The 25,716-nt window shown below is 35.5% G+C and overlaps 1 protein-coding gene across 3 annotated transcripts in view; it reads left to right on the top strand.

Annotated features, from left to right (window-relative positions):
* Positions 1 to 25,716, top strand: part of SYT14 (synaptotagmin 14) — a gene marked incomplete at both ends in the record, with an annotated part of 52,868 nt that overhangs the window by 17,685 nt on the left and 9,467 nt on the right. For all 3 annotated transcript variants that reach the window (XM_082303040.1, XM_082303039.1, XM_082303038.1), the window contains 2 exons: positions 14,167 to 14,435; positions 16,322 to 16,771. In XM_082303040.1, the coding sequence (XP_082159166.1) occupies positions 14,167 to 14,435; positions 16,322 to 16,771 (719 nt within the window). The remainder of the gene's footprint in view (positions 1 to 14,166; positions 14,436 to 16,321; positions 16,772 to 25,716) is intronic.

Genomic DNA, 25,716 nt, shown 5'->3' with positions numbered 1-25,716 from the left:
GTGGTATAAATAATGACTTCTGAAACATTGTTTTTAAATCCTCAGCTCTGTGCTAGTAAGATTTAAAAACAGATAGTATCTTTTTAGAATTTTGTCCAAGTTCCTGTGAATTTTAATAGAAAAAACCCTTACTACTATGGAATGAAAAGTACAATGTCATCTATGTTACATTTTTTATTATAGCTATATTATATATTATGAGAGTTATTATATTTCCAAGTGTTTCTGTTGCATCGGTAGCATTTGTGGCAATTTGATGAGTTGAATGAAAATCAGAAAAATACTATTGCAGGTATTTTCAGCATCTGATGGATCCAAACCAGAATTTTGCATTAATGTCTAACTTTGCATTAATTTGTACCCACCTTCTCAAAATTATTTTGCTTGGAATCCTTAGTATTTGGCTTTGTTAAATGCTTTACATAATGCCAGAATGGAACTATTTTTAGATTATAAGAATGAGAGAGAATAATGATGTCTTTTCCCTGGACTTTACAATGTTTGTTTACTTACATCTTACTATTAGCAATAATCCCATGAAAATCTGCAAGTAAATATATGACTTAAAAGCTGTACTTGATGATGAAGTTGATTATACTGCTCTGATATATTTTTTTCTTTTCCCCTCAACTCTTGGTTCACAAATTGTATATCCACACAAAATTTGGCCAGCAGATCATTTTTGGGTAGTACTGGTAAAATTTGAAAAGGTGCTTTGAGTTGATGGTCATTTTCCCTCAACTGAAGAACAGTTAATCTGTTAAGAGACGAGCATCTAATGCTCTCCTTCAGAGAAACTCATCACCCTGCTATTTGGTAGTAGCTGTTATCTTGACTGTTTTCAGAGTGAAATTCCTTTTAGTGGCAATGAGAACCATTGCTCTCAATCATCTGCTTGTCCTGGTGCCATTTCTTTCCTATCAAGAGAAGGCACTTTAGAAGAAGAAAATCTTTTGAAATAGCAACAGTAGCTGTCATTAGTGTTAAAGGCAATCTGTTGGCCACAGAGGTCTAGGGAGCTACAGTGGCAATTTCCAGAGAACTTCAATATTTTGAAAAGGAAGAACTTTAGAGGGATGATAACAATGGTAGTTATTTCTTTAAAAAAGGACTACTTTGTGCTTTGATTCTCCTCAGAGAGGACTGGGGGAATCTCTTGTGTGTTTTTGTGCACAGTGAAGATAATCCAGGAGAATATGATACAGAGGAGAAATAATAGCATGTGTAACAGTGAATGTAATAGCCTGAGTACAGAGCCATTCTGTAAATATCTCCACTGTTCCAGATGATCCTTTTTTTTTGTAAGTGGTTCTGACATAAAACTTCAGAACTGTAGTATTTTGGTAGCACAGATAAGTTAGCATAAATGCCACAATGTTGCAGTCAATTTTGAGTTCCTTTTCCTTGTTCTCTAGCTTTCAGTTACTTTAAAAGAAATTTTCAGAGGACAAAAAAAGAAGTGAGATTTAATTCTAGTTGAAAGTTCACAGTAAAAACATTATGTGGATTTTTTTTGTCCCCAAGAGGAAGTTTGAGAGAGTTAGAAGTTAAATTTCAAGGTTAGAAGAAATCCGGGTAAATATAAGTCTAGCCTACATTGAAACTGTTAGAAAAATGAAAATATTTAATATTTCTTTATTTCATATATATTTGTGGAAAACTTGCAGAATGATACTGTTATTTCATAACACAAGCAAGGGTAAGAGTCTGGGATTCATGCATCAGTGTCTCTGGCTCAGATATTATACTTCAAAATCTCTGTATTTCAAAGCAGGGTTGAGCCTGTGGATATGAAGAAGTCAAGTATGTTTTTTTGTTGAGTGTTTTGTTGAAATACTTAGAGAAGTTTAGATTAATGAGGAAAAGAGGCAAGAGCAGCATTTGTCTACTCATTCTTCACTGTCTTTCTTGCTCTTAGTTGCCATCACGAGACTCATGTATGCAGTTGATGTCTTTCCAATGATTTAATGCATTGAAAGTTGGGAGACAGTTCTGAGTCTCTAACAAGTTCATACTACAATAATTTTTTTTTCCTTCTGGTATTCTCCTTTACTTTTCACACATAAATTCAGATTATGCTATCAGCACTTGGTTTTTGAACACTGTGTAAATTTTGCTGTCTCAGTGAGAGTCTTTTGTTTTTAAGAAGAGGTCAGAATACAAAAACATAATGGGAAAAATCAGTTTAACTGCCCTCTTCTACGCTGAATTAGTACAAATTATTGCCAGCTTGTTGGAAAGCAATCTGCATTTGAAAATGTCCATAAGAAATTGGTATAAAGAGAGAGTTTAGGGGAGTTCTATTTACTCTAGTTTATGCATAATCTCAGAGTTGCATGCCATGTTTCTACAACTCCTTTCAGAAATGCTCGTCGAGATTTGCCGTGTTTCACATCTTCTGTGGATATATTGATGTAGAAACACTTAAACTCTATTGACTCACAATAAACAGCAAACTCAGAATGATTCTGTGTACTTCCATTTCCATTTTAACACTGTTTCAGTGTTGATCAGATTTAATTAATTTATGTCTGTACCTTTTTTTGTTTTCCTTGAGCAAAAGTACTGGATTTCAGATAGAAAAGAACCCGCTTTTTTATTTCATTACAAATGGTAGAATATGGCATACTTTAATTTATTTTTTTTGAAGGGGGGAGAGGAAGACAAACTCTTGAAGGGGTTAGATATTCATCCTGTATAGATAGCTCAGATTCCTACTGTGCCAGTTTTGTGGTGTTCGATAAGGCACACAAAGCAGTTGTGGGAGAATGCATATCACTTGTATCCATGGTAACTCGAAAGATACTTTGGAACTCAAAAGGATGGAATAAGCCAGAGTAATAGGTCTCATTATAAGGGCAAAATACATAAAAGGTTCAGGCATATGCTTTTAATTAGTTGCCAAAAATAGCTGGAATCAGGGATGATGCAATGAAACAATAATTCTTGGTGTTAGAAATGAGCAACACTTGAAATCTAAAGATGTGCTCAGATGAAAGGCTTTTATCTTACCATCTTATGGGTACTCAGTCCATGAATACTAATAGGTTTGCAATGGTTTCTTAATCATGCTTAGGACATGAGAGCGCACACTGATAAAAGCTCCTGCAAGTCTCATATGACTGTAAGTTTCTGAAGTTCCATAGTGATGTTAATTCTCATGGCTGTGATGCAGCTTCTTATGAATAGCATGTGCAAAGCATTCTCTCCTGTCTCACAAGGGCACTGCTGGAAAATAAATGTAATGTGTGCTTCTATGTAGGGATAACAAACAAATCGTTGAAAATGCAGATTAATTTGAGGTTAAAGATCCAGTATTTTTCAGAATAAGTCACTTTAATTAATTTTAAATAGGAAGGTAAGCAATAGGGAAAAGTGTGAAAACTTGAATGGATGGACTAGAATTGAATACCAGAGAACAAAAATAGAGCAATGTTTGAAGGACAAGATATAGGATATTTGAATAACAATTTTAATAAAAGTATTTTAATACAGTGAATAATTTTAAAGTTTTCTATTTGAACATCAGTGTTTGTAAGGAATCCATCTTGTATTGCAGTGCAATTCTCCACATTATTTCCTCTGTTGCTATAGAAACTAATTCTAGTGCAGCTGTGATCGCTTATCAAAATTCTAATGTTTCAATAACCATTTCTTATTTTGAGTTATTTAAATAGCCTTGTCTTACTTTGAATCAAACTGCACATTTCATCACTGCTGAATTGTTGACTGGTCAAAATGTTAATGTGAAGTGGTGGCAAATGCTGTAGGGTTGTGGTTGAGGTTTTTTTTTCTTTTTGCCATCTAAGCTATCATACTTATTGTTAAAGTTTGAATAACAGGCAAATTAAGGCTCTTTTCATTTGTTAAATTTTAAAGGTCAATATTTGCTGTCTAACATCAGCATTTTGTAATGCACATTACTTCTTCACTGTAATCTGAATTATATTTAATATTTCATAAACCTTAAATGGTTCCTGTTACTGGTACATGGCCATGGGGGTGTGTGTGTATGTATATATGTGTGTTTACATATATATCTGTGTGTGTGTAAACTATTTTTAGGATGCCTTTAACCTAAAAATATATGTCTTGACATGTTCATTTTGTTGAAATAAAAATTTCAATGACGCTACAGTAGGCTGTCACCAGTTAGCAAAGTATTCTGGATCTCTTTTGCTCTTGTATTATATGTTTCTTTGGGATTGGGTTCAGGGTTGTTTTTTTAGTGATGGTAGTGGTGGGGTTTTGGGGTTTTTTTTTTGTGTTTTTTTGGCTGGTTGGTGGTTTGGTTTGTTTGTTTCTAACAATGGAAGTGCTATGCTGGTAGGTCATATGTATTTAATGCAGGATGCAGCAACGTTCTGATTGTGAACCGTGTTAAACATCATTCTGCTGAATATGTTTTCAACTGTACTGCTAAGATCTAAAAACTTTACTCACCCCGAATTACTAGGAAGGGTGTGATGGTAATTGGCCTGAAGACCTGTGTTGTACCCTTTCTGCTGCTGTAGCACAGCTACCGAAATGTTCCTGTAGTACTTTCAGGATAATCGCTGACTTTCTAATGAGTGTACACTAATTTCATGTAGAGTGAAATAAATAATTTTCAATTTTGAAATTATCATACAAACATTTTGCAGCTGTAGCTGTCAGACTTTGATTACTAATTAACTGCTGTGCACCACCTTTAAGTCTCTTATTCGGCAAGCAGCATCAAACAGTAATTTCAAATTAGGGATATAAATTTTTACTAGTATAAGAAAGGGCTATGAGAAAAAAAATTTTGATGGATAGGCATATTTTCACTCTGTCCCAATGGCTAGTAGGTTTATTACTGTGAGTGTAAGACCATGACAACACGATTTTCCAGATAGTGTTTTGGGAAGTTCACTGTGTTGAGAATGACTGATCCCTGATTGTTCAGTGCTGTTGTTTGTTTGGGTGGATGACGTGGAAGACCAGTTCCTCTCCTGCTCTTTGCTGTGGGCTGAAGCATCAGGCTGTAGGTCTTAGGAGCCCTTTTGCAGCTTGGCCACAGTTTTCTCATCCTCATAAGCTCTTGCTTAGCTCTTATGGCTGGTGCTGTGGCTGAATGAAAATATCTTTACCAGCCAGACTCATACTCATTTAGTCTTGTCAAAATGCAGAAAATTACCTATTTTGTGAATTGTATGACAACTATGGAAACATAGCAACACCTACATCATACATTACTTGTAAGCCTAGTAAAGCAGCTCATCTGTGACAGTGGGAAGTCTCAGAAGTGCCTCAAAGAAGTGCAAGAAATTTAGTTTTGAATAACTGTGTTTCTTTATGCCTGGAGAAACTTGTTTGAGGCCTTGCTGGAGTGAGCAGAACAGACTGACATGCTCTCTGCTGCTTAATCTGTGCCTTTTCTGTGAATTCTTAGCCCTCTTACTGGGTGTGTGAAGGAAAGATACCTTGGTTTTGAAGCATATCCATTTCCTGTGATTTCACAGTGTCTATTTTGCCTTTCTTTTTCTGGAGAGTTGGCTCTGTAAATGATACCAGAACCATTCCTAAGCGTACTTTCTACAGACACTAATATCTAAAAGGTTTTAAAGGAGTTCTTGACCATACATAGACAATTGTCTTCTGTTACTGACCTGTTAGGTGATCCTGCAAACTGAGATCATAGTAGATTTTTTTCTGGGTTCTTAGCTGCTTTTTATTTGGTAAAGTTATGAGAGCTGTTTCAAAACAAAGCAAAACAAATCTGATTTTTCTAGAATGCTTTTTACAGAAATACTTCAATTACTGCAGGAAAGACAGTCCATTTCATTAGAGCAAGTCACGGAGCCAGTGTGTCAAGTAGAGAAGGAGAGAAAGTGCGTGAATAGATAAGAGAAATCAAGGTCCTTTGGAATTCTAGGATCTGAATAAATAATTACCACTGTCTTCCCACCTAAAGGAAAAATAACAATCTAAAATATAAATGTAAAAATAAATGCTTATTGTGGGAAGTGTCTTGCCTCTCCTGGAATGTAACTAGCTGTGTTCTCTAGGTTGTGCAGATTTTCACCTACAAATATGGATATTCCCACCCATCAGACATCACTGATTTCTCTTTTATCTCTTTGCTCTGTTGACATTGCTTTTTTCTCAGATCTGAACTACTTTTTCGCATGTCATATTTTTTTTTTATTTTCCCGTTCCTCCACCTTTCTTCCTCTGTAATTTTTGCTTTATTTTACCTGTTTGTATTTTTTCATTCCTGCTTGCATCTTGTCTGTTCTTTCTCTCTTTGCCCTTTTTCTCATTTTCTGTACAGATCTACTAAACTTCTCTCCCTTTATTTCTTTTCTTTGTTCATTTGACAACAAACCTTTTTTTTTTCTGAATCATTGCACTACTTTCTCCTTTTGCCTTTTTTCCTTATTCCCTGTACTTTTTTTCCTACCTGCATATTTTATTTTTTATTTTCTGTTCCTTCTCTTCCACTGCAAAGCTGATGGTATTGGAAAATTCTGTGGGGGCATATATATGGGAGTTTTTCATGTTGGTGGTGGTATTAATTTAAAGTGAATTTTAGATTAATAATAATGTAAAAGCTTGAAGTCTAAATAAATAAAAATTTAAAAACAAACAAAACCAAACCCCCCAAAACCAACAGAAGAGATGGCTAGAGTACTAGTCGTAAAATACTTGGTTTCTGTTTTTCTGTTCCACACTTCTCTGAAAGCTTTCTGTGATGAGGAGCACTTCTGAGCTAGATTCACAGCAATCTTTATTATCTCTTTTTTACCCTGTACTTCAGTTCTCCGTCTGTAAAATGCCAAATGTTAACTTCTACTATTATAATACTACTATTATCCACCATAATATATATTTCGCTTATATATATATTAACAGCTGTGAGATAGCCAAATTATGATCATATAGCTAGCTGAAGTAGATGGGCAGAAAATTTAACTCATGCCCTACTGAAATGTTTCATGCATAATCCTTGTAGTGCTGCTTTGTTGGTGGCTCACTCCAACAGAGCATCCTTTGCACTCAAAATTGCTGGGAAAATGAGGCAAAGGAATCAAGCTTTATGTTCCTATTCTGGAAGCAGTTCTTGATGGAGAATATCTTTCATGGTTTATTTTCACCAGCTAGGGTTAAGTAATAAATAGAAAGCTAAAATGGTTGGGAACTTGACACTTCTTTTTTTTTTTTAAATTGCAAAACACAGCTACCAGGGTAAAGGTGTTTTTAAGAAACCATGGAATTACTGCATTTTAAGTTGCAGAAGGAATTCTCAATAAGGGAAGTAGTGTTATTTTATTTAAAATAAAAGTATGGAGAAAAGAATGATGGAATTCTGATAGTTAAGTACTGTAAGTACTGTATATACTGCTGAATGGGTCTTGTTTATATCAGTAAATTAATTAAGATCTTAAAAGGGGTGTTTTGTATAGCTTAGAAAACTCTGGGGTTTTTTATTTTTGTCAAATATAAAACCAAATGTGCCTGAAATGACCTGCAAAAACACTAAAATGCTCAAGAAAATGATCCACACAACACATCAATCTTGCTTTCTAATCATGCTTTGTTTCCTCATTTGAGACTGAACAGACTGAGAACAGGAGCATTACAGGGATATTAGCTGTGTGTTACCATACTTCACCGGGAATTGATTCTACACCTCTATGGGATCTTTTTCACCTTTTCAGCACTTTGTTGCTGCTCAACTCCTGTGCTTAATACCACAGCTGTAGTAGAATTAAACTGGACTGGAATTTGAGCTTTAATTTAAGGTGATAACTGTACTCAAAAGAAGTATAACAATGACAGGAAAATATTTCCTAAGCCCACATCCTGCTGCTGCTGTCTAGAGGTACAAGGGGGATGCTACTGTGCACACATTGGTGAAAAATGGGGGGGTCTCAGGGGCCTGGAATGGTTTACAGTGGGGGGGGGAGTTTTCAAAGCTTTTAGCTGTTAAGCTCTGAATTTCCCTTAAGCATCCATAAACGCTGGTGAGAGAGCCGAATTTGGGAGAATTTTTGCAGAGATGATAAAAGGCATTTCCTTGTCACCAAGATACTCCTAAGATTTCAAAGCTGGTTGTCAATCACTCTCAGCAGGCAGGACTTCTAGCATATTTTAAAAGAGGGAAGGATAAGTAAAAGGAAGGTTCTGTGAATGCATTTAACTTGTTACCTTTTTGGAAGTGATATTTTTCTAACAATTTTGGTAACTTGGAAAAAACAAACAGTGAGCAGAGGTGCATAGGGATACCTGTTTATTTATGAAGTTAGCCAACATAGTGATCTGAAAAGTAGTGTAAAGAAAGTTGGCTGCTTACAAAAACAGTAAAAGTGTAGCCAGCATCTAAATGGAACAGAAAATACAATTTTCTACCTGAATGGACATACTTAGTACATATGCTTTACCTAAGGAAATATAATTATGGAAGGGAAAACAAACAATTTCACTTCTTAAAGATCACAGCTTTCAAAAAGCTTTAGAGCTAGACGGAGTCTCAGAAAATAAGAGGTTTTAAATGTAAAAAAAAAAGTGTTCTGGAGCTTGATGCATTGATATTCACATCAATAAAAAATTAAAATATTGAATCATTAGGTTTAAGCATTATTCAGAGGTATTTTGGACTACTGAAAAGCACAAATACAGAACCAGGTAGCAGAACTCCTTCTTATTCAAATTAATATCAATGCTGTATAAGGAACCAGAGAATGATACTTAAATTGAAAACAAATTAATTCAATAGATGGTAATGTATAATTTTCATTGAAAGACGACCAAAATATTTGGGAAGGAAACAAAAGAATGTCTTTGACAGCTAGTTCACGATAATGCTTTTAATAATGTATTTGTAGTTAAAATGTTATAAATGGGGCTAATTTTGGAAAGTGATTTTTTTTCACCAGTGCTGGGCTTTTCTGTATTGCTCTGTAAAACAGACCATAAATTCTTACAAATAAGAAGTGTTCTAGTAAGTGCAGAGAGCAAAGAGCAAATTTATTTTTTAGGGAAATACACACGCACTGTAGTTCTACAGGCTCAAGATGTAAACAGATTCAGTAAAAAAAAAAAAATACTACGTGTGTTTCAGTTACTTCAGTTGGTCTTAGACCTTTTCCTGTGGAAGAAAAGTGAAGTTTTAAGGACTGGACATTTTGAATTACTATCATTTTGAATTACTGTTATTTAAAACCGAAAGAGAACCTTTTCACTACATGAATGGCCAGTAGCATTAGCTTGAGAGGGCGAGGAAAATGCAGTGCTAAGAGCTTCATGTGAGCTCAGGTGTAAATGACAGCAACGCTGTTTTGATTTCCACAGGGCTGGGATTAAGCTCATACTGTATGGAATTTTCTAAATCTTAGGAAACAGAGTTGTCTTTTATTGGAAAGAAAAAACCCAATCAAACAGCTACAATATTTTTTCTTGTTTACTGGTGAATTGCCTAATGTAGAAGATAGTTCAACTGTGAATAGAAGTCTAAGATGTGGCAAATACAAAAAGAAAGAATTTTTTTCTGTTGTCCATAATGACCCCTTACCACTCCTCTATTTCTCTTTTTTCATTAGGCATGACTCATGCCATAATTCTTTTGGAAAAGAAATAGAGTAATGCCAAGATAATTTGTTGTTCTGTGAAATAATTTGGGTTTTGTCCTCACAAAAATGCATGTAAGCTTTTAATTTTAAAGGAAGGAGAGGCCTGAGGTTTCATTCAATATTTAATGTTTATATTTTATACTCCCTGTAATGTGGGGTAATTCAGTCAACATAATATTTTTGGATGGTAGAAAAGTTCAAACATGAAAATTCCATTTGGACTGTCTGTGCTGCCTATCAGAAATCTCTAAGGGTATTTAATCATTCAGAATAAAAAAGGTTTCTTTAATTTTTAAACATGTATTTCATTTTATGTTTTATTTAAATTGTCTTAACATTTACATAGAACCCCTTGAAGGCTTGAAAACTTGAAATTTACGTTTGATTAAAAAAATAAATAATTATGTAGCAGTGTGAGCAGAGATATATTAGAGAAAGGTATTTCATTTGAGTATGAAGATACTCTTACAATTACAAAATATGACTTGCAAAAATTACTGATTTATGTAGTGATTATTTATTTTAAAGGAACTGGAAGCCAGATTCCAATAGGGATGTTGTGGTACTCTTGCCTCCCACAACAGTGTGAAGTTTTGAAGAAGGTCTGTACATGAGAAACTCGAAGCTGCAGAAGTGTAGTTAATGATGGCTTATGAGACAGGGGAATGAAAGGCACAAGGGTAGTTTCTTTTTCCATGTTAAGAGATGGGTGTTCTTGGAATCACTCAGGAAATATGGGCTAAGGGAGGCTGGGTTGGTGCTGCTGCTGTGAACCTTTGGGAAAAATAATTATGATAGGAAAGTCTAAACACTGTAAACATGGAAAAGGAAATCACCAGCTGCATGGTGCTATGTGCAGCCTAGCATGGTCCATGAGAGACCAGCACAGAGAGGAGAAATGAGCAGCATTGGAAGCAGCAAGTTCAAGTAGTAACTGAAAACCTAGAGCATTTCTTATGATAAACTTCTGCATCTTTAAACTTTGATTCCACACAGCCAAATTACTGAAAATTTTCTGTATTTTCTCATAGTTATCAATTGTATGTTCCAGAAATGCTCAGTTTGGCCTAGTCTGCTATGTCACATTTAACTTGAGAGTCTCGTGAGGTTGATGGCAAGGCATGTATCACCCCCCTTTCACTTGCAATGTGTCCTACAGGGGCTTATGAAAACAGGTGAACCTTCATTGTTTAACAAACAGTACTAAAAAGAAGATATAAATATACTTCTGACTTAAATGTGCTAATGACAGTTTATATGCTGTAATTTCTGAGTGTACCAGCAAAATGCTAAGCTACTCATGTTTGTCAGGTATTTCACTTACAGTTCTGGTTTCTTTAGCTCTTAAGCAAGGTCCTTACTGTCACCACTAAGTGAGTGTTTTCCCAGTTGGCTAAGGGAGGATGAAAACTTTCATTAAAGCAGTTAACCCTTTAAAAAGAGTTTATTCAAATCTTCCTATTGACACCAATACACTGTATTCTCAATTTATAATTTACCAAATACTTGTTACTAAACAAATTTAGTTTCACTCATATCATGAGAATGCCAAGTATTTTCGCATACTTTGGTGGAGAACTGAATGTGAGGCCTTTCTTTCTATTTGTCTTTCCTGTGTTATGACATTTTCTGGCTGGTAGGAACCTCAGACTAAACAGGATTTGATTTCTCTGTGATTGTATCTTGCTTCCACTTTTGGGACATATGCTGGCTTGTGTTTCACCCTGTCTACTAGTCCAAGGTGATGTGGTCATTTAGTATGATTAATTTCATTTACAAATTAATTTACAGAAATTATTTTCTATGTGATTTGAAACTTGCATAGAAGCAATGCAATGATTCATTTTAGTTTTTCATTGTAACCATTTGCTTGTAACTCTTTAGCAGATGTTTTTAGCCACATTCCGTGGTCTTTGGCAGGTATTCTTTGGCTTTGTCACAGTACAGAAGTACGCATAGCTGTGGCTGAAATTTACACCTTAAATAAAAGGTACAAGGTATGTTACACACAGAGGTTTCATGTGTAAATTTGCACACACTTCAGATCATGCTTTCCTTTCAGCTCTAGATGTTTTTCTCCAATACAATCATATTGATAAGCCAGCAAGCAGTAACAGTGGGTTTGTATTTTAAGCTTTGATACATATGCAAAATTTTGTTGACAGATTGTCAAAGTTAGTTGCTACTTCTGAGTAATTTTTAAGGCAAATACCCAGGATCAGATATTTGATATTGCTGTATTCACTTCTGTCTGTGATATCATTTGGCTTTGATATCATCAGTCATTAGAATGTCTCAATGTAATTCAAATCTTCATGGTTTTCAAAGAGCTGTAACAAAAAAAAAAAAAAACCCAAACATTTTATTGTATCATTTACTGTGGGGAGGGAGAAATGAAAATGAGATATTTTCACCTTGAGAATTAATTTGAAAACTTTGACTATTTTTTTATGTAGAGAAAGCTGTTCAAAACCAGTTTATATCTCTCTAGACAGAGATATCCCTAGATTTTTAATCCCAGATATTTGTTTTAAGAATTTACATGCTATTTCAGTTTGTTAAACTGAAATTTGAAAAATATGTAGTTAAAACCTGCCCCGGTGTTTTAGCTTTTTCTGAGATTTTTGAATCACAGCTGGTTAATAAGAATTTTGTCTTCACTTCTTCCACGCCTACATTAAAAGCACTTTTTCTGTCACACGGCTTGTACAGTTTTCTCATAGGGATATATAATGGGGTTCATCAAAGTGAAAAAAGTGAGTCACACAATCATTTATTTACTCATGTAAGACAATAATGGTGTTGACAGTTACCTGGACAGGCTTTCATTTCATTAGACTATGGAAAATCTGGGCGTTAAAATTCGTAGCAGACTTGATGACAAGTGAACAGAAAGAAATTCAGTCAGGGCTGCATGGTGGTTACTGTCTCATTTAATGCTGTTTGTTGCCTTTTGGCAATAATGAGCAGAAATGGTGTTGCTCTGAATTTTCTAGAATATTTAATTACATAAATTATGACAAGGAAGTCCAGTTTTCATGGTATAGAGGGTCAAATTATATATATTTTTATTTTATTATTATTAAAATATCAGTTTAGATTCTAAAATCATGTCTATCTAGTTTCATGAGCACAAATTATCTAATAGTCATAGGTAAGATTTTATGTTTATCTGCTAGACAGATGACTACAATTCAAGTATAGGATTCCCTGCTGTCTGTTTTGCTTTCCAGCCCTGTGGGACTGGAGTTTCAAGAATTAGTAGCGCTGGCTGACTAACAGCAGAAGACCTTTTGCAGGAGTGCTGGAACAGTATTTTGGAATCACTCTGAATGGTAGGCTGGCTCTCATCAGAGACAAGAAGGTTCCTGACAGTGGTTTCATCTTGTAGGAGTGTTTTAATTACTTGTTTGCTACAGTTCTTTCAGGAACTGTTGAAATAGAGAAGAGCCCTGCATTCCCCAGTTAATATTATCTTTGACTAGCTTGTTTGGTAGATTTTTCTGTGAGTGAAATGGTATGTTTGACACCAGGAAATATTTTTGCTTTGAAATTTTTATGTGTAAGGTAATTCTTTATGTCAGGGGCATTGAAATCTTCATTAAAACCTCTACAGAAAATGTAAACAAAATATGAGACAGTTCTTTACCTGTCCTTGATACTCCTTTCATTTCAGCTGCTGCACACCTTGCTGTCTTTTCCCAATTCTGTTCAACTGTGTAATGCTGCATAGTAAAATATGAGATAAATAATTGAAATGTAATTATTTTGAATTAACTTACTATGTCTTTAGCCATGCATCAGGTTTATTTTCTGAGGCGATGTATAACCACATTTGTATCTATCTATCTAGTGTGAAAAGCAAAGATGGTCAGCATCAAGTGTTCATCACAAGCACAAATTAGTCATGATCCTTTTTCCACTGTCTTTAGTGACTAGATGTAGTGTGTAACTTCCAGACACTGCATACGTACCCTTTAGCTGTCCATAACAAGTAATAAAGAATCTGAGACACTGCTTCACTTTTAAAATTCACTGGTGAGCAGAATTCACTTGTGTGAAAGGCTGCCTTTATTAGTACCTTACTTGTCTTCTGAGTTTAATTTAGTGTCTCCCTGGTGGGCAACTGCATGGGAGGTAATCAGCTTGATATAGTGGCTTTAGGGAGTGCATTTTGTTTCCATAATTGGCCTACATCCCATCTGCACAGAATCTGACTTAAGATATCCAAAGGTTTTTGCAAGGTAAGCATCACTGAAATTCAAGCCTAGAATTTTTGTCATGTCATATCCGTGCTGTATTTATTTACATGTGGTTTGCACAATCCATTCTGACTATACACTTAAAACTTTGCTTTTATATGAATTTCTTTCATCTGAGAGATCACTCATTTCTGTTTTTAACAATTTTTTTTTCAGTAGCATTTGTCATCTGATTTGAAATTTAAATTTAAAAAAAAGACACGCATAGATTTTTAAATTCTCTGTCCAGTCATTTAGATTTACGTTTTCCACCGAACTGTTTGAACAGTAAATTATCAGAAAGTAAGTAAAGCATTTTTACTTATTCTCAGCAAACTGCATTCAGAGGATGAGAAGAACACCTCCGCTGGATGAACTGCAGCCGCCTCCATACCAGGATGACAGTGGTTCTCCTCATCTTTCCTGTACGCCTTCCGAAGTTGGAGACAGCAAATGCGAATATTCCCAGTGTAGCAACAGTCCAAGATGTTCATATAAATGCCCGAGTGAGGGAAGCACAGGACACGAAATAGAAAGCTTTCATAACAAAGGATACGAGGAGGATGTTCCGAGTGATAGCACAGCGGTTCTTAGTCCAGAGGTAAATGAAAATAGTTGAGTGTGGTGAAGCACTTTTTTAATCTAAAGATCAGTGCACAGTTATATGGGCACTAATATTGCAGCTCGTTTCATTTCAAAAAAAAAGAGTTTGTCAGAAAATACGACCATAGGATTTCAGATTGTTCAGATTGCTGTAGTTATCTTTATGGCACCTTAACTTTCCAACCAGCTCGCAGTGAGAGCGAATTATTATTTAAACCATTTTAAACCAGTCAGAAAATTTCATCACCCTATAAGGACTGCAGCCAAAATTCTTCCCCATGATTTTTCAGATAACCCAAATAAAAGAAAAGTTCTGTTAATGCTTTTTCAAACTGAACACTCCATAATGTAAAACAAGTTGTATGAAAAAAAGAAAAAGGAAAAAAAAAAATTACAAAGATTTTTTTTTTCAGTTGTTAATGTGGTATAGTGATTTGGGCCACTCAATTTTCCTATTTTCTTCTATAAACTCTAATTATATATATATATATATATTCTTTTTTTCTGTGAAGAAATCATCTTTTCTGACACATATTTCATTGAAATGTCTTTAACAACCAGTTACTGCTCTGACATCTATGGGTAAGTCTAATTAGTGATGCCATGTGCAGAAGAGCCTCCTTTTGGTACAAATCTGTCTTTTGTTGCTACCTGAAGTTTTGAAGTGCATGTTAAAGTTCAGTCCTGATGTTTCTGTCTTAGTAGACCTGCTGGTAAGTTGATGCTGTGTACCTGGGGTGTTGGTGCAAGATTTGGAAGGCCCAGCTGCGGGGTCTTCCCATTTTGTGTCACTCCAGTCATTAACATAAGAATACTCAGTAAGAGCTGAGAATGCTGCCAACTTTTTTTATAGCCACTCGAAACTTCAGGAGTGAAGCCTTTAGAGGAATGCATTCCCACAGCTATGGGGCAGCCAGGTTAAAATAAGAATGTTTCTTAGCCCAAAAGGCTTTGTTTTGGCATCAGTTTGTTCACATGAACGTTATCTTTGACAATATGAAGATAAACTTGAAATACCTTTATTTTACATACTTAGAATAATTTATTGTATGACCAGCAGGTTGACTGGTACTTATTAATGTTTTCTGTTTCAGTATCCCTATCAAACCAGCTGTTGTAATGTTATAGGTGATCAGTATTTTATCCAAAATCTGAAGTGACAATAAAAAATCTGAATTTTAAGATTAAAACACAATATTAGTGGTTTACAGAGAGTTCAGAAGATGAGTTCAAAACAGATGCATCTTCTACAGTTCCAGTAAAATTACATGAATAAATAAATCCGTGATAGTGATGTCCTTGGCCGTAGCAGGGGGGTTGGAACTGAAAGATCTTTAAGGTCCCTTCCAAGCCAAACTGTTCTGTGATTCTATGCTTCTATGATAATTTTTGGCATATTCATATAACTCCTGTGGACTGCAACAGGAGCTGCATGTGCAAGTAAGTTTGTAATTTGTGTATTCTTTGCTGGCATCTCACCATGCTCTCAGTTGTTAGCTGTCTCTTCAAGCAATGTGATAGGTTAGCTTTAAAATATGTGTGTACTCACACTGAAATAAGGTGGTTTTATCTTGTAACAAATGTATATACTTTTTAACATGTGAGGCACAGAAGAAGAGATCAGCTTAATTCAATCTAAATTCAGACTGATTGGCTCCTGGATTTTGGTGGTATTGGCCAGGTAAAGTCTTGATTTCATCTTGACTGCCAGTTAGCCATCTCCTTGGGCATTCAGTGCTTAATAACCTTGTTTATGAAATGAACAAAAAGATCATAGTGCCTTCATATTGTCTAGAGTAAGCCTTATATTTCCATGGTAGATTTAATAATAGAATACAATAAATAAATAAATAATTGCCTTTTTTTCTTCTTCTTCTTCTTCAGGATATGTCAGCTCGAGGATCATCTTCACAGCTTCCTAAACCTTTTGATCCTGAGCCAGTAGCTAAATATGGCACACTGGATGTGACTTTTGACTATGACTCACAGGAACAGAAGCTTTTGGTGACAGTGACAGCTGTCACAGACATTCCAACATACAGCAGGACAGGTGGAAGCTCGTGGCAAGTACACCTAGTTCTTCTCCCTATAAAGAAGCAGAGAGCAAAAACCAGCATCCAGCGGGGACCGTGCCCTGTGTTCACAGAGACATTCAAATTTAATCACGTCGAGTCTGAGATGATTGGGAATTATGCAGTTCGCTTTCGACTGTACAGTGTACGGCGCATGAAAAAAGAGAGGATTGTGGGAGAAAAGATTTTTTACTTAACAAAATTGAATCTTCAAGGGAAGATGTCAGTGCCAGTGATACTGGAACCTTCTTACAGTCTGCCTGTGAGTATTAAATGAGGCAGAATAAGAATGCAGTGAGATACAGTGTCCTGAATTCTGTAAGAATAGTGTGTATATTTATAGAGTCATCACATCCACTCAGTTTTTTGAACAGTCATAGCACTGCGTTAGCACAATGATAATTTTCTTAGAGCTTCTGTAAGTGCATTCACTTTCCACCTGCAAAAGCTGCCCATATTTTTCCTTTTAATTGCTTAGAAATTTCCACTCCATAGATAGGGATATAGTGGTGAATGCACATATACATGCATATAGATATGTGTATGTATGTAATAGTATATTCTTTTCTTTACCACCTGCAGCACTTCAATTTAAAAAGAAAAACACACCAGAGTGAAGAACAAAAAGGAGCTATATTAGCAAATGCCCTCCATCTGTTGCAATTAAGTCTTGGTTGCAAATAGGTATTTTCCTTTAAAGAAAGAAAAAAAGATAGGAAAGAGGAATTTTGAGAGTATAAAGCCATTTTTAATAACTTCACATTAGAACCTTAGAAATAATTGACTTCTGGTTCAGTCTGAAGTGAAAAGCAGTTGAAACTGAAAAGAATTTTTTCTGAAAAAGAACAACCTATCTGATGGACAAGATTTTATGTTCCCCCAAAATAATATTTTAAATAAAGCAAAGCGGCAGTAATTAAGGATAAACATAGGTACCATTATCTATAAACACAGAAGATCACTAAACTGGCAGTGATCACCATCTTCTTTTTTGTTTTTATGAGAATTTAACTGTGCCTTTGTCCAGAAAGAGAATGTTTGTCATGCTGTGATCTGGGCATCCTAGACTAGGAGTATTGAGTGTTCCTTGCTTAAGAGTTGCATGTGCGCTGTATTACAGACTTTTGGGGGAAAAAATTGATGATTATCAAGGACATCCATATTTGGACATTGTATGTGTTTTATGGGCGTTTTTTAAAACAATCAATAAAAGAAAGAGGAGGAGAAGGGAAAGAAGGGAAAATATTTTTTTAGGTGAATCAAAGCAATTAATTTGTTCTGCGTTTTGGAAAAAGGTTTGGATCAATTTAAATGGCATTTCTGTTGAACATGAGTATTGCTAAAGACTCAAAATAAAAGTCTGTAGTATTATTTAATGACTAAAAATATACTTATTAGTAAAAGCTGAGGTTAAATCATGGCTCTGATGGAGAATCAGCTCACAATAGACCAGATTTTTCACAGTTCCTTAAGAAGCACAAGTCAGTCTAATCTAAGGATGAAATGGTTCACCTCTCTAGAGCAAACTTTCTTAGCAAAGAGTTTGCTAGTTTCACAGTTTGGAAAAAAGCACCCCATGACAAAAAACATTGAATATTCTAAAGGTATGTGCTTAACTAATGTGTTTTCAGTAGGTTCATGTAAAATTTACCCAAGTCAGTGAAACAGGGCAGCGAAGGGGCCAGGCTTGTGATTAATTGGTGTATCTCGTATGTGCACTGGTTATTTTTCAGTAATATTTTCTTGAGTTTTTGGGGTAGGCAGAGTGAAAACAAGTTCCATGAGGCATCAAAGATGATAAGGTTGTTACTTATTTTCTGTTATGGTAAGGCATGGTGTGTCAGCATTTTTCACTCCTCAGTTTTTGGGGTTGGAACAAGAATAAGGAGTATTGGTAGAAAGTGAAGGGATCTCCCAGAGTTTGTTGTTGTAACAGCATTTAAGCAGCTCTGCCTGTTGCCAGAAAGGATCCTTCAGGCTCTTGATAGCTTGAATGAGGATCCATGGTCTTCTAGAACTACGCAAATCAGTTTTTAAACCTTTGGAAATTCATTCACTTCCGAGTTTATAGGTATTTTTATCTTATCATTTATAGCCACTATAATATTTTTCAGTGAGCAGATTTATTACAGGATTTAACAGGTATTTGTTTTGCAGGAGTGTTAAAATTAATTGTGTTTTTAGGATGTATGACTGAAAGTGGGGGCATCCTTGGGTTCTTGAGCTCAAGCCCTGGTTACTCAAAATAGCCAGCTCATCTTGATCACAAAATTGTGAATTTTCATCTGAAAGCATCAGGTTGTTTTGTTTGCAACCTGAATTTCTTCATGGCCAAGTTATTACCATTTGTTCTTGTGCCAGCATCGGCCTTGAGCTTAATTAGTTCCTACCCTTCTCAGGTGTTCGCCTCTGGGTATATTTATACACATTGATCGGATTCCTTTTCAACTGTCCTTTTGCTAGAATAAACCAACAATCTTTATGTACAACTAATCATAAATGTCAGGCAGGAGTTATTTAACAGGAGAAGGTAAGTGCTGTTTGAATTTGGAGATATCCAGTTGCTCAAGGATATTGGCAGTTATAAGATCCATGATGAGGCACATTGTACATTTGGAATTAAATTTGCCTTGTTCAGTTGCAGAGGGTTTTGTTGCTGAGAAGTATTTATATGTGACAGCTTTTTATGAAGAAATTTCTTGGACACATGACAGTTGTCCTATTTTTTCAACTGCTTCTCATTATATGGATTTTGTATATTAAATATACCTTCTGTCATTGAAACTTCCTAATCCATTGAAATATCTGTGCTAATCTCTTCTGCAGAAATGTATTTTATTTCCTTCTGTCTATGCCTGATATTATATTAATGTATTTTATTAGTCATGTGCCTTCTGACTGTATAAGAACAGTTTGTATCCTGTGAATTTCAGTATTTTTTCAGTGATACCTTAAAGCTGTACACAAGGGAATCTGGCTAAAGGTAGATCAGCAAATTCAGTGCTTTTCAAACATAGTGACATGCTTACATGAGTGGGGCCTGCAAGTCTCTGGTTATTGTTAAAAAATGAACAAGTGCATGTTGTGGTGAGGACATGACACTAGTATGTTCCTTAAATAGGTTTCAAAGCTACACATGGCTTCAAATTTACAAATATATTCACAAAATACCATTTTCACCTAAGATTTCACCCTGTTTCTCTCTTTCCCACATTGTGTGTAATGTCTTGCATTAGTAGCTATTATCCCCACTCCTGTTGCCATTTGTCTTTAACAGTCCTGTGTTGCTGCAGTTCTCCCACGTAACAGGGAATTCCTCCCCAGCCCCCTTATTTATCACACGTTTCCTCCCAAGTTCAGTGTATGTTTGAATGAGGAGGAAGCAGTGAAACCAATATGAGTTGGGCAGAATGCAGTTGTCACTGTTATCTGAGACTGTGTCCCTTTCAGATTTAACAGAAATTGTCCATTGCATCAAATGTTTAATAGCAGAGGTGTGGTTTTAGCGAGTACATTGTGGTTTTGTGAGAGTATAGTTTGTGTAGGAAGATATTTGTTGATGCTTTCAGAGAAATTTTCACTTTAGTACAGCGGAAGACAAATTTTTCTTCTCCCATCTTGAAGTTTAGAAAAGCTGTTTATTTCTCTTCAGGAAATCCCTGTGGACCTGTTTTTAGTTACTCTTCGTTCTTCTCACCCACAGAAGTTTTCCTGACAGTGAAAAACAGCCTCCAGTATGCTGTGATTATAAAAACATATAAGCAGTTTATTGAGTGAAATCTGTTTGGAAAAGATCAAAGAAACACGCATAATCTACTTTACCATCCCATAGGTTGCTCTTTGGTGTAGAATAACAGCAATCAATCATGGTTTGTATTTTTTGATTGATTTGGGAAGCACCCTTTGAGTGACCAAAACATACCTCTTGCTGCTAAGCAAACCTAGTAATCATTCATTATGTATCATAAAATTGCAAGGTGCTTAGTGGGAAGAATTCCATTTATTTTTCTGTCTTTCTCTAGCATTCTCCATTTCTAGCACCTTGAACACCCAGTGTGATCCCCGTAACAAAGAACAGATCGTGTAGGCAATCATAGGTGTTTTAAAGATTATTTTGTACATCTTTACTATAAATATCCAGAGTGTCTGAATAATTATTTTAATTAGTTTTTTGAGTGAAGGCATTTATGTATGCAGTGTAAAAAGATGCTCAGTCTTGCACACACATATGCACTCTCTCCACTGTAAGGACAATGGTTAATCATCTAGTGTGCACTGCTTTATGCACTGCTTAAGGCATTTATTTCATGTTGCCCTTTATGTGTGGCATATCTTCAGTATTCCTTGTAATGTTTAGCAGCTCATAAACTCTGCAGGAATAAAGGCTTTCAGAGTGGCATTTCTTTTTTGGGAATTCTTGCCCATGATAGAGTCAAGCTGTCAGGTTTTGTGCTAATTCTTAAAGTATAAGGGCCACTACTAGTGACTTTATTACTGTGTTTTTATGGCATGATCTATCCAGGATTATATTTGGAAGGCTAAATGCTAAAATTCATATGTATAAACAGAGCTTTATTAAATACCAGTAGGATACTTTCAGCTGCTAATTAAAGAAATGACTAAGACTTGTCTAGGGAAGAAACAAAAAGACAAAATATTTTGTTCTTAGTATTTTAACTGGAATTCTACCTAAAATGAACAGTTCCTATGTGATGATGTATAAATGCTTTTGGTTAGCTTGTATAAATTATGTCCATCAAAGTAAGGGGAAATTGTGTTTAAACCCTGAGCACATTTTATCTCAGGAATAACTTACTCAATTCATCTGAGTTAGTGGTAGTAATACACAGAAAATCAGAATTGATCCTTTGACACAGTAAGAAAGATGGCTCCTGCAGTTTCTTTGAAGAAAGTTATTAGGTGATTGGAAAATGGTGATAATGTTGGTGAGGCTACAGGAGAACTTGACAGTACCTGGCAAACAAAGCATTCTCCCTGTGTTTGGCTGCTCACATAACATTTCATGGCAGTATTGGCAAGCAGCAGCCAATTTCCTCTCGGTGTTGTGGCTAGGAGTCAAAAAATTGACTTTCAACTCCCTTGCTGATACATAAATGGGAAGCAAGTTCCTACATGGGTAACCAGATCTGATACCATAACCCTGAATGTAGGATACCAAGAGAATTTTTTGAAGTCAGCAATGTAAAGAATTTCATCTAGTTTTCAAAATCATCACGTGGTCACACAGAGTAAAATAACAATTTAAAAACAGGTATGCTTTGCCTTTAATCAATGAGTTGCTTCAAAAAGTTACTTACTCACTTTGGTCCCTACAGTCTTTGATATTTGAAATAATGGAAGCTATGTTTCAGACATGATATTACTATTTTGAGTGTACAGTGATGCTTTTCAGTCTCTGAAGTGCCTCCAGTCAAATGACAGGCTGTGAATGACTGTTCTAGATTAACTCAAAGTAATCCTCTTGAGCACTACTCTTAGTCAGAAAAGCCAGTCCATCAGTGGCAAACATATTATCTAGAGTTCTGTGTCTAGTTTTGAGCATCTTTAAAAAAATAAAATAGAGAAACCTTATCAATATGTAAAGCTAAAAAAGTGAGGTAACTGTGAGATTCTGAGACTATCATTCTCTGTAGTAAAAGTATGGTCTCCTCAACCTGGATTGTGATTTCTAAGAGCAGTAAGGAAAATAATCTTACTATAAATTTCCCAGAAGTGACTTTTTAGAAGTTAAAAGTAAAGATTATCAAGGTGTCCCTTGTATGAAATTTCCACTTTCAAAGACTATGAGCTGCTGCTTAAACCTTCCTCAAGCAACTCTTTCAGTGGAGGTACATTCTTTAACTTATCAATCCAAGTGAAATTTCTGTTTCCCTTAGAGATGCTGAATTTCCCAAATATTTTGTTTTCTTGTAATTTTGACTCTTCTTGTTGCATGTATATGTACACACAAGTATCTTCTCACATTTGTTACTGTTCTTTCAAGAAAACTAGAAAAGGTCAAAACGCAGAATCAGTTCTGTTTGCAGGTTTGAGCACCCTTCATCAAAAGCATGTGCACCATTTTCCTTCCATTTATTTCCGTTGAGGGAAGTCCTAATCAGAGATTTTGCACAAACAGATGAAGTCACCTAGTCTGCAAATTCATAACATACATGGTTGTGGAACTTTTGAATTAGTTTTTGATTTATTTACTGGATGATTCTTCTTATTGTTCTGGTGGGCTTTGCAGTATAACATAAATCTTCTTCACTAGCATTCTTCATTTCTCAGACTTGAGGATCTTCAGGTAATCACTTCTTTTGTATATTCAAGCAGCCTGTATTTGGTATCAGATAAGCATTTCTGTTCATAAGGTGCCTTTAGCAGGGGATCCTTTTAGTAACAGTGTGTCAGCCTCTTGTCAGGTTTGCCCTTTGTATCATTTGACCTTGAGCTGAATCTTTCACAGCTCCTGTCTTTCTTTTGGGCTTAATCAGCTGTCAGCTGGCCCCCAGGAGAATCCAGCTTATCTGTTCCCTTTCTTTTTGGTGTGTAGGATAGCTCTAAGAACTGAAGCAGATCCCTTCACTGGAAACACCTGGTGGTCCTCTGATCATGAGATTAAATGTGACCTGAGCAAATCAAAAGGGCACCACTAGCAATTGTTAATCACAAAGAGTTTACCTGACAAATACATTTTAAATGTACAGTTAATGGTATGGGTTTTTTCATTGTGAAAAATAATTGCATGTATGTTTATGCAATCAAATACTATTCCATAGATTGACTACTCATAAATTCTGCTTACTGTTTGATGGCTGAATCGTTCTCTTTTCCCAGACTGAAAGGGTATAATCAAGAGAAAAATGAAATTATTTGCCATTGATCTCCCCAATGAGCATAGACCAAATCCAGCTGGACAGAGCATTGTCATTTAAAGAAGCCTGGTCTTGGAAGCTGTCCCACAGTAACATCTCCATGCTGTTACATGTTTGACAGGGAGTAAAGAGAGGGGGAGGTGTGAGTGGATCCGGGTGGGAGCTGTTAGTGTAGCTTCATCAGGAATGCAGGTAAAATGTCTGCATTTTGTGTCAGATGTTCTTACCTAAATTGCTAACACAAATATCTAACAGCTTTTAGTGCTTGGATGTTTCTTTATGCTACCTGTCTCATCTCAGAAAACAGAATTCGATAGTAAAAAGCCTCTTGCCTCTTTTCCTCCCCTGGCCCATGGCTCTATAAAAAGCTGCTGGACTTCTGCAGTGTAAAAAACACTACTTTTGCAAATGCTATAAATTCCTTTGTAGGTTCTTTTCCAAATGCGTTCACTGCTGCTTGGGTTTGCTCTGCAAATTTCAAGCCTGTTACATCTGTGGAACCACTAGATGACCTTTTGTCATCTGCCAAAGGTGTAATTTCAATACAGACTAATAGAAGTTATAGAAAACTTAAAATGTTTCCCTTTCAGTAGAAAAGTAATGTTTTGTTCTGCAGAGCTGATAATTTAAAAAAATTTTAGGCACAAAGTACTAATAGCAAATTCTCATGGAACTGGAAACACAACACAGAAATCTCTCTGTGAACTTATTCAAAATCTTTCAGAAAAGTTGAGTGTTGATTTGCCATTATAAAGAATATGTAGATTTTATTTTGCTATTTTTATATTACTGTTAAACTATCGTGTCTTAAAATTTGAAGCCAAACCTTTCTTTATCAATACAGTATTCTTAATAGAAAGCCCACAAAGATTTGAATTTTTATTAAACTAATTAATTTTACATTATTTTGAAATGGAAATTTGTGTACTGTCATAATGTATCTTAGGAGGTTTGTTATAGTGTCTATGGTAAATTAAAGCTGTGTATAGAACTTCTAAGGTTTTAGTCCTTTGAATCTAGTGAATCAAATGATTTTAATTTAAGCTCAATTTTTCAGTGTTCCATCTGTATGAGAACAATGTGGTTTTTAGGATTTTGTATCCAGAAGTTTTTTTCTCTTGAGAGTAAAAAAATAGGGTAGAGCAGAAGCTTTTGATAAAAATGGGAATATTATCATTTCAGATAATCTGATTTTCAACTACATTAATAGTATTTTAATAATCAAAACAATCAATTTGGTGTGAATACCATTCATGTTGAGTGGAATTATTTGCTAAAATCCGAATTTTTGACTAGGAAGGCCTGGTAATTTTTAAAGCTTGCTATTCTACCCAAAATAAATGTTTTCTTCCTAAGATCAAGTCGCATAATGGAAAGATTATTAGACTACTTAGTTTCATGTTTGTGATTTAAGTTGACTAAGTAATGCTGTAAAGTGCTAAGTACATGAATAAAAATGCGCATTATACTTAATTGGAACATGCTTCAAGGAAGCTATTAAGCAAAAAACCCCAAATAATTACCTGTCATAGATAATTGTGCTTTCCTAAACTTGAATCTTTGTGAGATGCTTAAAGCTATATGTTTCAATGTTGGCAAGTTCAGGTTATAAGCTTAAAGCAAAATACTGATAACTATGCGTTCTCTTAATTTCGCCGTACAGGACAGCTGGCTTTAAATTTTGACATTCCTAATTATTTTACATCCCTCTGTTTACAGGGCTGTGTTTGTCAGGTGGTTTAAGTTCTCTTTCCCAGGAATGATCTGGATATTTTTTAAACAGTGTTTTAGCTTTGAAACGTGTTTTTATAAAACAACTGGCGCTGAAGCCAGAATGAAGCACTAGTGAAGGACGTGGAGGCCCTAGGTTTGGTTTTCTCTCTTGAGCGCTGGTCTGGAGCCCATGTGGGGCTTGGGTGCTCTCCTCACCTCAGCAAGCTCAGAGGGGAACAGGAGCTTAAGGGTTCAACACTGGGGTGGTGACTGAGAGAGATGAATGCTTTTATCTAAAAGCTGTTGGACACCTGGGTTGAGGGCCTTCCTTTGCCTACCAGGATTCGAATTTTTTTCCCTAACCTCTCAGTTGTATTGATCCAGAAGTAGAAAAAATAATGTGCAAAAAAGTTCTTTAAGGGATTAGTGGTATAACATTAACATTTAAAATTAGAGAGAGACATTTTGACAAGTAACATGCTGTGAATCAGATTTTTGTTGCTGAAGGATTGTCAGCAAGGTTTCATCTTTTCTGTGTGTATTTTGAAAAGCCAAAAGAATCAGATGCTCTTGTTTCGTAAGCCTACAGAGACATGATTTTAACCTGTGCATTGAG

The sequence above is a fragment of the Coloeus monedula genome (genome assembly GCF_965178545.1).
Source record: "Coloeus monedula genome assembly, chromosome: 2".
In the NCBI taxonomy this organism is placed as follows: domain Eukaryota; kingdom Metazoa; phylum Chordata; class Aves; order Passeriformes; family Corvidae; genus Coloeus; species Coloeus monedula.
Note: the sequence above shows the minus strand (reverse complement) of the source record. Positions and strands in the feature narration are given on the sequence as shown.